Raw genomic sequence first — 14,378 nt, forward strand, 5'->3', positions numbered from 1 at the left:
GACACCAGGGCAAGGAAGGCTGATTTTTATTACCCCAAATACAAAACCATCTACTAAATTGTTCATTCATCTCTCAAATTTTTTAAAAAGTTAGCTTTTCCTTTGATGCGGTTACTATGCAAGGTTGCATACAATGAAGGGGACTATTTAACTCAGATAAAATGACAAAAGACCTGTCAACTTGTTTGGGTAACAATGCTTGAAAATACAAGGCATCCCAAACAGTGCTGGGTCAGGTTTATACTCTACCCAGAGCATGTCAGGACCGGCCTGGCAGGATCCAACCTCTTCTTTGCCTCCTCCTGAGGGTCTGCCTGCCCTACTCGGAAACCAGCTCTAGCTCCTGGCAGACCACCTCTAAAGCTCTAAAGGTCTCCTGGCTCAAGAGCAGGCTCCAATCACATTGCCAGGGTGCTGTGTTGACCCACTCAAGTCTTTTCTCCACACTGGCTTCTTGTTTCCATTCAGTCACCTGGGTTCTTGCCATTTAATGCTCAGAATCTCTGTCTAAATCTCTGATCTCCTAGTCCCCTTCTCCTAGCCTCAGTCCTTGTTTCTTATCTTCGCTGGTCTCCCACACTCTGGATCTACAAGGCTTTCGCTTACCCTAGTTAATCATCCCAGTTCCAGCCCTGTCTGCTCCTCCCTCTGATTTAACTGGCTGTTCAGCCCACTTTTCTTATCACTCAGTCAAAATTACTGAGCACCTACTATGTGCCAGACCCCGGAGTAGGCGCTGAAGATACAAAAATGAATAAGGCACAATTTCTGTATCTCAGGAGCTCACATCCTTGAGATGTACAAAAGGCCCATAAGCAGATACTTACAATAGAGTGTGCTATGTACAATCATAAAGCTAAGCACTGATATCCTGGGAGCAAAAGGAAAGGCGCTTAAACCTATCCAGGAAGTAAAGGATGAAAGGATAAAGGATAAATAGGAACTAGCCAAAAAAGAAGGAAAAGATAATTAGAGACAAAAAGAACAAGACATGGAAAGGCGAAAGGGACAGAGTCTGCAGGAAACTATAAGCAATTAAATACTGCTGGGGCATGAACTGAGAGGCAGGGGTTTGTGGGAAACAGGTATAGAGAGATAGTAGCAGGAGCAGATCCTAGCTCTCTGGCTTTATCCTATGAGAAAGGATAAAGGGCTGAGCAGTAAAAATAGGGTCAAATCTGTATTTTTATTTTATTGGTGGCCGAGTGACAGATTCAAAGTCCAGTCACAGCTGTGTAGTCATTTAGGCAGCAGGGGACAGGGATCAGAACGAGAGCTGGAGCAATATGAATGGAAAATGTAAAGGATTCAAGAACTGTCTGTGAGATCAAATTAGCTTGCTTTAGTTATTTACTGGTGTGGGAAGAGTCAATGGCAACTCACAAATTTCCGATAGAGAATAGGTGGACAACACAAGCTGTCGTATCAATGAACCAGCGGAGACTTTGATCTACTAGTCTAAAACTCAGAGAACTCTGGAAGGAAAAGAACAGCAAATCATCCTAATCTAAGGGGACCATGAGCTGAACCGCTCCATGACCTAGGCTAGAGAAAGAAATGGGGGTCATCAGCTAATAAGAATTACACAAACCTCCACCCACCAATTCTACCTGGTCTTAGGTGCCTGACCCAACAACCCCTTCTTCTTTGCTGCCAAGACTTGCTTTCCTAGATTCCTCTACAGCTGGAGCAGCTTATGAAACATAAGCAAACGTCTCCTGGAGGATTTCTGGGAAAGCCTTTACTTTTATACATTCAGCAAAAACAATGTGCCAGGCATTGTTTTAAGAACTGGGAATATTCTTTCCTGCTTTGTCGAAGATTAGTTGAAGGTCCATTTCTGGGTTCTCTGTTCTGTTCCATTAATTTGTCTGTTTCTGAGCCGAGATGTCCACTGACAGATGAATGAATAAAGACGATGTGGTATATACATACAATGGAATATTACTCAGCCATCAGAAAGGATGAAATTGTACCATTTGTATCAACGTGGATGGAACTGGAGGGTATTATGCTAAGTGAAATAAGTCAATCAGAGAAAGACAATTATCATATGATTTCACTCATATGAGGAATATAAGAAACACTGCAGAGGATCATAGGGGAAGGGGGGGAAATGGAATGGGAAGAAATCAGAGAGGGAGACAAACCATGAGAGACTCTTAACTATGGGAAAGAAACTGAGGGCTGCTGGAGGGGAGGGGGGTGGGGGATGGGGTAACTGGGTGACGGGCATTAAGAAGGGCATGTGATGTGAGGAGCACTGGGTATTATATGCAACTGATGAATTACTGAACTCTACATCTGAAACTAATGATGTTCTATATGTTGGCTAATTGAATTTGAATTAAAAAAAAATAAAATTTTTTTAAAAAGAACTGGGAATAAAGGGGCGCCTGGGTGGCTCAGTCGGTTAAGCATCTGCCTTCGACTCAGGTCATGATCCCAGGGTCCTGGGATCAAGTCCCGCATTAGGCTCCCTGCTCAGCGAGGAGTCTGCTTCTCCCTCTTCCTGTGCAACTCCCCCCTCATGCTCTCGCTTGCTCTCTCTCTCTCTCTCACCCACTCTCAAATAAATAAATAAAATCTTAAAAAAGAACTGGGAATAAAGTAGGACAAAACAAACTCCTCGCCTGCATGGCCTTTCATGCTAATAATGGGAGGGAGAGAGACAAACAAGAACTGAGGTAAACATGTCAAATGTTGAAAAATGCTGAGGAGATAAGTCGGATATGGAGATTAGGAAATCCCTGGGGTGGGGGGAGAGCTTGTATCTTAGGCAGTAACCCAAAAGTGACATTTCAGTAGGCACTGACGAAAGGGAATGAATAATACAAATAATTCTCTATGGGAGGATCAGAGAGAACAAGCACAACGGCCGCAAGGTTAGAACGCGGTAAGCATAAACGGGGCCGACTGGGAACACAGCACAAGGCGGTCAGTGTAGACCGAGGCACGTGAGGGGTGAGGGTGGTAGGACCCGAGCGAACCAGATGCAGTGGTGAGCTGAAGCCGAGGTCACAACTCCCACCAGCCCCTCAGAGCCAAATGTGCCCGTCTCTTCCCAAGTCTGCGTTCAGTGACCCCACGTGGAGACAGCCACCACGGGAATATTAACATCAGGGAAATAAATAAACATGACAAACCAGGGCTTTCTGGGTTTTAGACTTTTTTCCTGGAGTGCTGCCCTAAGCACATCACTGGCTTTACCATCATTGTAAGGACTCTGGCTTCTCTCGGGGACAGAAAGGAGTCGATGGAAGGAGTTGAGTAGAAGAATGACATCAAATCATTTAAAAGGACTGCCCTGACTTCTCTGTTGAGAATAAAATGTCCTAATAAAAGGGACAGTTGGGAATGGAGTGCCCTATCCCTCATTTCTTACCGTCCTGAACATGATGCGTGGGGTTGTAACAGCCGGTCTCACACCATCAGGAAAAGACCAAGAAAATCCCAGACATGGCAGCTCTCATGGTCTCAAGGGCTACCTATCTCCATGTTTCTTTTTATACAATAAAAAGAAAACCCAGTGGCTTTTGTCTCTGAGAGGCAGGTCTTCTACAGCTTATGACTAAAGACAAGTCCTACAGACACTCCTGACTGATACACCTGGTGACTGAGGAAGAGGGGACAAGGCCTTCCCTCCCCTGCCCTTCCACCCTTCGTCCACAATTTCCCAACCACTGCCCCCCATGCACACAGAAATCACATTTTACCTTTACAAATATATAAATAGATATAAATGTGTGTGTGTGTGTGTGTACACACACACGTCTGGCCAACAGAAGAAATGAAAGACCTCAGATACCCACTTCCTCCCTACTGGGAGCATCAGGAGGCGCAGTGGCCGCCACCGCCAACAGCTTGATGGGAGTTGTGGTATCGCTGAAAACATCTGACACCTCCTGAGTCATCGCCTCCTGCATCCGGGCTTTCAGATCCTTAAAAACATTGTTTATGAATAAAAATTACCAAAAATGTCCAAAAAGCACATCTGCCAATGTCCTCACGTCAGTGACACATTCATCCATTCATGTGCTCTTTCATTCAGTAAGTATGTACTATCAACTACGTACAAAGTACTAAGCCAGCATGGAGCAGGTGTAAGAGATGAATCCCACCCTCAAGAGATCAGCCTGTGGGAGGGAGGCTAAGACAGGACCCACATTTCCCTGGAGACTGCTCCACCCAAACAAGAAATCTTACTTCCTTTCTTGGCTTCTAAGAAATGATACTGAGATTCAAGAGAGAGAACCCTAAGAAGACTGAAATGAAAGAGTTCCTCACCACTCCCAATGCTGGAGGAGCCTGATAATCATGACCATAGAAACGGTAAGGATCGTTTGGTGGATGCAGTGCCAAATTTCTAAGCATTTTCTCACATTAAGAGTAATGAATTTAAGGATGGGAATTTTTTTGGATACATGTTTTTTCAGTTAAATTTCTAGAAAAACTTTGGTAACCAGTCTACGTATCCATTTCTTAAGATGGGTCTCAAGAGGATTCTTAGAATTCATGAAAAGGCTCCTATTAGTCCAACCTAAGTTTTCTGGATTTACACAAAGAAGTGTCGGTCACTCCCATTGTGTCTCAAGGTGGGTGGCTCATGGATACCTGAGATGATTTTAGGTGTTAGGTAGGCCAGTGTTCTGATTTTAATAATTACACGTTTTCTTTTAAAGAATACTAGGAAAAATATAACTAGCTCATCAAGCTCATGATTTCAAGATTATTACAAAGTTTTCTTTTAAATAGATCCACTTAAGTTTAAAAAGGGAGTCCATGTTAAGAAAAATATGGACCAAATAAAGAAGTACAGGTGACACCTGGTAGAGCAAATATCACGGAAGTGTTCCCACTGGACTGAAACTTGAAAAACTTCAGCTGTCGTCAAACACAGATGAGCTTTCTCCTAATAAAGTCTGGACTTCCTTATATCCTCCTCGATCCACTCTTCACTTTCCCTACTCTCAAGAAATTATGTATTTTAAAAATCTCCCTCTCTCCCTAGTCTGTCAATAACAATAAGCAGAGAAATGTCGTGATATGTGCTCCAAAGTTGTACCTTTAAGGAGTCTTGGAGCTGAGAGGCAAGGGCTCTCGCCTGAGGACTCTCTCCTTCCCCTCTGGCAGCCAGGTCAGCCAGCTGGGCCGTCAGCTGGTCCACGCGGTCACACTTTGCAAGAAGATCTTGGCGATACGGCCCCATCATGACATTAGCCAGACGATGCCCTTCAGCCACAAGCCCCCGGATGGCAGCCTGACCTAGATCCAGAGGAAAACACTGTAACTCACACAGACCCAGAGAAGGCAACTGCAGTGCCATTGTGCTAAACTACTGTGTTGTTGGTTTTTGCCCCTAACAATAGAAAAATTTAGGAGATTCAGAAAAGCATAAATAAGAATGGGTTATCCACCCATAATCCTCAGAGACTGATACAGTTGAACATTTCCTTCCTGTCTTTTGAAAAATTATTCTACTAGTATTTATTTATTTAATTTTAATTCCAGTATAGTTCACAGTGTTTTATCAGTTTCAGGTGTACAATACAGTGATTCGACAATTCTATACATTACTCAGTGCTCATCACTGTTACGTGTACTCTTAATCCCCTTCACCTGTTTCACCCATCCCCCCCACCAACCTCCCCTCTGGTAACCATCAATTTGTTCTCTATGGTTAAGTCTGGTTTTTTTTGGTTTGTCTCAATTTCTTTGTTCGTTTGTTTTTTAAATTCTACACATGAGTGAAATCATATGGTATTTGTCTTTCTCTGATTGACATATTTCACTTAGCATTATACCCTCTAGATCCAGATACACGTTATTGCAAATCTTCCAGTCTTTTTTACTGTATCGCACATTCCTATACAAATACACATTTCTCTTTTACAAAATTGAGATCACACTTTACATTAACTTTTATGCCTCGCTTTTTTTATTTAAGGGGAGCATTTTTCCATATCACTGAATATTCTTAAAAAAATCATGATCTAAAAATCTATGTAATATTTTATCATATTAACTACAATTACTGATCATTTATTTATTATTAAACATTTACGCTGTTTATATACATTCTTATGTGTGACTCCTTAGAAAATGTCTAATTATTTCTTATAATAAATGCCTCTAAGTCAAATTGCTAAGTCAATGAGTATCGGCTTTTTTAAAGCTCTTAACACGTAACAGTAAATTGCTGTTCAGAATGTTTATACCAATTTATTCCTCCCCCAGTAAATTATACATCTGCCTGATTCCCCAACACTGGGAATCACCAATTTAAAAATTTATCTTTTTATCCATCAAGTACAGTAAATGAAGTAAATAAATCTTTCAGCTTCAGCTGGTTTGCTATCATAAAATGACCTACATTCTTACAGATTCATCCCTAAAATCTCCCTAAAATAAAAATTCTAGGTTATCAATGCTACGGGTGACTGTGTGATGCAGGAGCCCTCGCTAATGAAAATCACCTCGGTAGCTAAGTGCCTCCCTCTTACTTATTTTCAAAAAATTACATTTAACTGGGTATTTTCCAAGGACTGTAATCGAAATACAATAGAATGGAAGTATACACAGACTGGAAATAATTAGTTCAAAGTTTCAATTCCAACCTGAGGACCTTTCTATTTGCCCACAGCAAAACCATTTATTTGCTAATTCTTCTTGATTAAATCACAGGAATCATATTGGCTACACTTGGAAATGGAGTCCCGCTGTAGAATGACTTACTCACCAGTCACTGAAGAACCCCTTCTGCATCTAATTACAGATGAACAAGATCTCTATCAACAACTTGCTCATTTTCACTGAGACCAGTTTAATGAGGGTACATGCACTTATGGCCTTACCAACTCCCCGATCATCCACTGTGGGATTATCAATCCACCGCTGTGCTTGCTCAATCTTGCCCTCCAGGTGGACAGCTGCCTTGGCGGGCCTGCTGTTGGCCACAGCTCTATTGGTTTTGGTCTGCAAGTTCTGCAGAGCTGTGGCCACCTGTTTGGCCAATGCTCGGGCCTCTGGGGAATCTCCTTTGCCCCTGAAGAGAAAAAAAAAAAGAAAAAAGCCATCCTGTCACAGACACATTTACACTGAGATGGTCTGAATTGCTATACAAATGCTAATGAGATGACAAATTGCTAACAATTCTTATTAGCTTAGTTTGGAAGGAGAGTGGTTTATTTGGCACTAAAATAAGAAATTAATAATTTAAATTCGGATTGCATTATCCCAGTTAAAACATTAAATATGAGTTTGTCAGTCTACCTCAATCAAGTTCAACCATTTGGTTAGCTGAGTTCAGCCAGCCATCGTGGAAAATGCTAGTTCCCTCAGGAACTAGGTGGACCCAAGCAGCCATGTATGTTGTGTAACAGTAGTTGAAGCAATTATAGAACTAATTGTAGAGAACTAGTAGTAGTACAATCTTTTTTGAGAGAGAGAGAGCAGGAGTGGAGGCTGAAAGGGGGTGGTAGGGAGAGGGAGAAGAAGCAGACACCCCGCTGAGCAGGGAGCCTGGCTCGGGGCTCGATCCCAGGACCCTGAGATCATGACCTGAGCCGAAGGCAGACACTTAACCCACTGAGCCATCCAGGCACCCAGGAGTACAGTCTTTTGAGTCCCAACTCTGACAGGTACTATTGCAAATACTCTTATATTATTTAATCCTCACAACAACCCTATGAGGTATACCAGTATTATCCCCGTTACTCAAACAAAACTGAGGTGCTAAAAGGTCCTATCACTTCCTTTGGTGGACTCAGGATTCAAACCCAGGCACTGTGTCTGACCTCCGAGTCCTCACTCTTAGATACTTACATTGCTATCAAGTAATTCTCCAGTCCTTGCCATAACTGATTGAACTGGTTATCTAACTCAAAGACAACATGGCCACAATGGGCACCTACTTCCTGTGTGCATAAAAGTCACCTGGGATCTTAGTTTTAAATGCAGATTGTTAAATCCACCATCAAGAGATTCTGATTAAGTATGTTGGTGTGGGGTCCAGGGTATACATTTTTTACAACCTTCCCAGGTTGATTCTAGGGTAGGCTGTCCTTGGTCCATAGTTCAAAAACACTGCATAGTCAACTAGTGGTGGATCTGCAACTAGAAAGTCATACTAAGCTTGGGACATGGAAGGTCAAAGCTAGACGAAGAACCCAAATAAACAATATCAACACACACAGTGCAGCAGACAGCATACCATACAGCTACTAAGAGATGGAGGGAGGAGCTGAGAGCTGCCACCAGACCTGGTCATACTTCAAACAATTAAGTTCCATTAGATACCTCTACATATTTCTAATAAACTTCCACTTTTTACTTGAGTTAGTTCCTTGCAACCAAAAAACTTGAACAAGAACATCAACACAGAAATAAAAAGAAAACCACACTATATATCACAAAGGGAGATTACTGCCCCCAAAATCCCACTCCAAAGACTTCAGATTCTAACCATTATGAACATACAAAGTCTGATGCATTTTACACCTCAAGTCCACTTAGAGAGAACTTCAGGCTAGTCTTCTCTGTCTCACCAATAAAAATGAAAATATTAGTCTACATGCCAGAATGACTAATTTAGATACTCTCTTAAGAACTCCTTTGTGACTTTAAATTTCTATACCTTCTCCATTATAAAGCTGGACAAAGAAGGTATTTACCGTGGCTCTGGTCATGGCTCTCCTGGTACCAGAAAGCTATGTATATGTATATGTAATAGCAATAAGTAATGATGGCATGTGACCACACAGGGAGGTTTGCCCTTAACACCATTACCATCAATTCTCTCTTCATCACTACGAAACATTAATGAGTACCTGATATGTATATGGAATTGTGTTACAGTCTTTAAAACAGTTTTCTGTTTCGAGTATTTTTAAACTAATAAGAATGTAAACAGATTATACAAATGGGTTAGTAGTAATGAACACAGACCTAACTGTATAGACATTATATTTTAAATTTCCTAATTGTCAGGTTATTTATTTTCTCCACCTAAACAATTTAAGGTTTTGGGGTATAAAACAGTGATCCCCAAATGATCAAGCTTGGTATATAATCAAACTTGAGCTGTTATTTAAGTTGGTCTCCATCACAACCTCCTGCCTAATGTATATCTATTCTGCTCCCACCCATCTCCTATTTCACAGTCCCAGCTAGGCAGGGATGTGCCTTCTTAACCAACAATGTCCTCTTGGTCAATGTAAGGCTTGAAAGAACTCCAAGGTACCAGTCACTGAAAAAAGGTTAGGTACTCTCCCATGGAAGAACAGGAAATGAAATATGCAAGTTAAACGAAAAGCCAAATCTCACAAAATACTTGACTACGGTTACCCCTGGAGAAGTGGCTGGAGGACTGAGGTGGGCAAGAAGCAACTTTTACTCCTGACGTTGTACTCTTTTTTAATGTCCTTTTGGCATGTGCTGCAGTTTGTTTAAGAGAGAAACATATCAATCAAAAGAACAAAGCAACACCTCTTTTCTATATAATCAAAGTAGATGCCATGAAAGTCTTTAAAAGCAGCAGCTGTGGTGAGGACAGTGTATTTAAGGATCTTTTATAATTGTTACATAAGAAATAACCTTGCTGGGGAAAGAAGAAAGCGTCTTCTTGTGCCCCCCTCCACTCCCCTCCACAGAATCTTTTCTTAGATAGCCACAAAAATTATTTTCCTCATATGCCTGGGAAACGGTTATGCCACAAACATGACGTAGCCGGAAAACTTCTAGCTTAGAAATTAAAAAGTAGGGGCGCCTGGGTGGCTCAGTCGTTAAGCGTCTGCCTTCGGCTCAGGTCATGGTCCCAGGGTCCTGGGATCGAGCCCCGCATCAGGCTCCCTGCTCCGCGGGAAGACTGCTTCTCCCTCTCCCACTCCCGCTCCCCCTGCTTGTGTTCCCTCTCTCACTGTGTCTCTGTCAAATAAATAAATAAAATCTTTAAAAAAAAGAAATTAAAAAGTAGATCTCAAAAAAGGAGTTCTTAGCATCCTAAATGTATTCATTTAAAACCATGTGATCAGCAATAAATCATTAAACCTCAGTTATGTCAATAATAAAATACAAGTAGTATCTGACCTAGCCATGTCACACAGAATCAACGAGAATACAGTGGAAGAGCATCATACGTGCATTTAACCTACAGCATTCAACTATCTATGTGCCTGGGGGAGAAAAGAGAGATTAAAGGGCAATATCAGAAATTAAATACATACTGTCTCCGGAGATCTGCCAATTTAGAAGTCAGAGCAGATATTTCCCCAAGAGAACGTAGAATGTCATCTCTCTCTTTAGGATCATCACATAATTCTGCTATTTTCCGGGCTTCAGCCAAAGCCCCTCGGATCTGTTCTTCTCCTTCTGGTCCACCATTTGGATCTGCAAGCCAATTCTACACACACAGAAACAGAAAAAAAGCAAACTGAGATCTCATAAACCACATTTCTCTAAACTCAACAAGGCCATCAGAAAGATTTCAAAAGTAATCACAAGGCACACCAGTGATCTTTTACAATGCTGATTCTTATTGTTTTACATAGGTTCTTAGCTCAGGTAAAACTGAATCAATCCTTCATTGATTAAGTGATTTTTTTCATTCCCGTTAGAGTATTTTCACAAGCTTTATCTTATCTTTGACTTAATCACACCTTATTAATTCAACTTCTCAAGCATTTGTGTTTCTCTGTGAAAAGCTTGAAAATCATTTTATAGGAGAGTAGCATCAGAAAACTTTAATCCTTTAACACTGTTATGACCAAACATAGTTGGGAATTCTAAGATGAAGAACAGTTTTTATATACTGTGATCTATACCAGGAACTAGTAGTATTCTCTTGGTACTCAGAGTACTTCCTTTTAACTAACCAGAGTATTCAAATTAAGATCTCTATTTCAAAATATAGATAAACATGAGTCTAAGTCTAAACCTATGGTGGGAGGAGAGGTGTTAACCCTGGTAATTGCTGGGAATCAGTCATCACTTAGAAACACCCGTTATCCACCCACAGTAAATGAGAGAGACAGAAAGACAGAGATGAAGAATAGTTATGGAATATTTGTCTTTTACTTCCCACCTGAAAAACATCATTACTACCTGAGCAGCATCAATCTTCTTGGCAATGCTCTGCTTGGAGTTGGTCATAGCTTCCAGCTTGCGGGCTGCATTTTCCACTTTTGCTGTGAGCACGTCCAGACCCTGCGACACCTGCTGGGCTTTCTGCATGGCCACCGGTGAGGTCCCTTGTCCTCTGCTCAAAACAGATGTTGTCAGTACTCTCTCAAATACTTACTGGCAAGATATCATAAGATGCACAAACACGTCATTTCTGTTAACATGCTTGTCTTTTTCCTTTCCTCCAGTACATCTGGGATAGCACAAGAAAACACAGAAATAAAGCAAAATACCCAAACCATCTACTTTCTCCTTTTGCTTTTAAAAATATGCATTAGCTTCCTGGAATGGCATAACCACTTTAAAGACCAGCCTGCAAATTTTGTTAATAATGATTCTCCTCTTGATAGTGATTACATAATCAAGTCTGAACTTCAGGGGGAAAATGTGCTTGTGATCTTCTTGCTATGGAGGATTTGTTACCATAGTAATGTGTGCTTTAGGGGAAAAAAATCCCATTAGATTGTCTTATTTATGGGCAAGTATACACTGAAAATGTTTCAGGAGGTAGCATGCACAGTGTTATTGAAAGCACACCACGCTAGGACCAAGCAGATCTGTGTTCAAATCCTTACTCTTGGGACCTGTGAACCTTGTTTACAATGGGCTTCAGCTTTCTAACTTATAAAATGAGGAGTGGGTAGGTAACAATACTTGCCCTGCTTACCCAACAGTGGCTTCAAGCAAAAGGATAAACTTGAAAACACTATGGCAATAAAGCAATACAAATATATAACTACTACTGTTATTGAACTGTCATTATTATTATAATAAACCTAATAAGAATCTTAAATGTCTACCTTCCACTCCTATGCAATCTATAAATATCAAAACCAGTTGGTACGGACGGGAAAAAAGCACTGTTGACAAGAAACTGGGTTTTTTTTTTTTTTTTAATCAAATTCCTGAAGAACTAGTTTTACTATTTTCCTCTCTCAGAAGTGGTAGGCTACTAAAAATGATGTGCATTATTAGACACTTGTTTTCTCTTTTTAAGAGACTTTCCAAGTCATAACAAAGTAAGATTTGCCGGGGCGCCTGGGTGGCTCAGTTGGTTAAGCAACTGCCTTCGGCTCAGGTCATGATCCTGGAGTCCCGGGATCGAGTCCCATATCGGGCTCCTTGCTCAGCAGGGGGTCTGCTTCTCCCTCTGATCCTCCCCCCTCTCATGTGCTCTCTCTCTCATTCTCTCTCTCAAATAAATAAATAAAATCTTTAAAAAAAAAAAAAAAGTAAGATTTGCCACCTTTTCGCAAGCTCAGATTTTTTAATTCACTCAGCCTGGTAAACTCCCCACGATGGGGTGGCAACTTTTTTTTTTTTAATGTTATGTTAATCACCATACATTACATCATTAGTTTTTGATGTAGTGTTCCATGATTCATTGTTTGCGTATAACAACCAGTGCTCCATGCAGTACGGGCCCTCTTTAATACCCATCACCAGGCTAACCCATCCCCCCATCCCCCTCCCCTTTAGAACCCTCAGTTTGTTTCTCAGAGTCCATAATCTCTCATGATTCGTCTCCCCCTCCGATTTCTCCCCTCTTCATTTTTCCCGTCCTGCTATCTTCTTCCTTTTTTTTTTTTTTAACATATAATGTATTATTTGTTTCAGAGGTACAGGTCTGTGATTCAACAGTCTTACACAATTCACAGCACTCACCATAGCACATACCCTCCCCAGTGTCTATCACCCAGCCACCCCAACCCTCCCATCCCCCACCACTCCAGCAACCCTGTTTGTTTCCTGAGATTAAGAATTCCTCATATCAGTGAGATCATATGATACAGGTCTTTCTCTGATTGACTTATTTTGCTCAGCATAATATCCTCCAGTTCCAACCACGTCATTGCAAATGGCAAGATTTCATTCCTTTTGATGACTGCATAATATTCCATCGTATATATGTATACCACATCTTCGGGGTGCATGTACCCCTTCGGATCACTACATTTGTATCTTTGGGGTAAATACCCAGTAATGCAATTGCTGGGTCGTAGGGCAGCTCTATCTTCAACTTTCTGAGGAACCTCCATACTGTTTTCCAGAGTGGCTGCACCAGCTTGCATTCCCACCAACAGTGTAGGAGGGTTCCCCTTTCTCTGCATCCCCGCCAACATCTATCATTTCCTGACTTGTTAATTTTAGCCATTCTGACTGGTGTAAGGTGGTATCTCACTGAGGTTTTGATTTGGATTTCCCTGATGCTGAGCAATGTTGAGCACTTTTTCATGTGTCTATTGGCCATTTGGATGTCTTCTTTGGAAAAATGTCAGTTCATGTCTTCTGCCAATTTCTTGATTGGATTATTTGTTCTTTGGGTGTTGAGTTTGATAAGTTCTTTATAGATTTTGGATACTAGCCCTAATTTATCTGATATGACACTTGCAAATATCTTCTCCCATTCTGTTGGTTGTCTTTTGGTTTTGTTGACTGTTTCTTTTGCTGTGCAAAAACTTTTTATCTTGATGAAGTACCAATAGTTCATTTTTGCCCTTGCTTCCCTTGCCTTTGGCGATGTTTCTAGGAAGAAGCTGCCGTGGCTGAGGTCGAAGAGGTTGCTGCCTGTGTTCTCCTTTAGGATTTTGAGGGACTCCTGCCTCACATTTAGGTCTTTCAACCATTTGGAGTCTATTTTTGTCTGTAGTGTAAAGAAATGGTCCAGTTTCATTCTTCTGCATGTGGCTGTCCAATTATCCCAACACCATTTGTTGAAGAGACTATCTTTTTTCCTTTGGACATTTTTTCCTGCTTTGTCAAAGATTAGTTGACCATAGAGTTGAGCGTCCATTTCTTGGGCTCTCTGTTCTGTTCCATTGATCTATGTGTCTGTTTTTGTGCCAGTACCATGCTGTCTTGATGATGACAGCTTTGTAATAGAGCTGGAAGTCCGGAATTGTGATGCCACCAGCTTTGCTTTTCTTTTTCAACATTCCTCTGGCTATTTGGGGTCTTTTCTGGTTCCATACAAATTTTAGGATTATTTGTTCCATTTCTTTGAAAAAAGTTGATGGTATTTTGCTAGGGATTACATTAATGTGTAGATTGCTCTAGGTAGCATGGACATCTTCACAATATTTGTTCTTCCAATCCATGAGCATGGAACGTTTTTCCATTTCTTTGTGTCTTCCTCAATTTCTTTCATGAGTATTTTATAGTTTTCTGAGTACGGATTCTTTGCCTCTTTGGTTAGATTT

At 41.1% G+C, this 14,378-nt stretch overlaps 1 protein-coding gene across 2 annotated transcripts in view; it reads right to left on the bottom strand.

Annotated features, from left to right (window-relative positions):
• Nucleotides 1-14,378, bottom strand: part of VCL (vinculin) — a 112,028-nt gene that overhangs the window by 16,872 nt on the left and 80,778 nt on the right. For both annotated transcript variants that reach the window (XM_006733451.3, XM_006733452.3), the window contains exons 9-13: nucleotides 11,101-11,254; nucleotides 10,224-10,399; nucleotides 6,855-7,045; nucleotides 5,066-5,265; nucleotides 3,813-3,941 (exon numbers count right to left, since the gene is read on the bottom strand). In XM_006733451.3, the coding sequence (XP_006733514.1) occupies nucleotides 3,813-3,941; nucleotides 5,066-5,265; nucleotides 6,855-7,045; nucleotides 10,224-10,399; nucleotides 11,101-11,254 (850 nt within the window). The remainder of the gene's footprint in view (nucleotides 1-3,812; nucleotides 3,942-5,065; nucleotides 5,266-6,854; nucleotides 7,046-10,223; nucleotides 10,400-11,100; nucleotides 11,255-14,378) is intronic.

The sequence above is a fragment of the Leptonychotes weddellii genome, chromosome 6, assembly GCF_054177405.1.
Source record: "Leptonychotes weddellii isolate Sample4059 chromosome 6, ASM5417740v2, whole genome shotgun sequence".
Taxonomy (NCBI): Eukaryota; Metazoa; Chordata; class Mammalia; order Carnivora; family Phocidae; genus Leptonychotes; species Leptonychotes weddellii.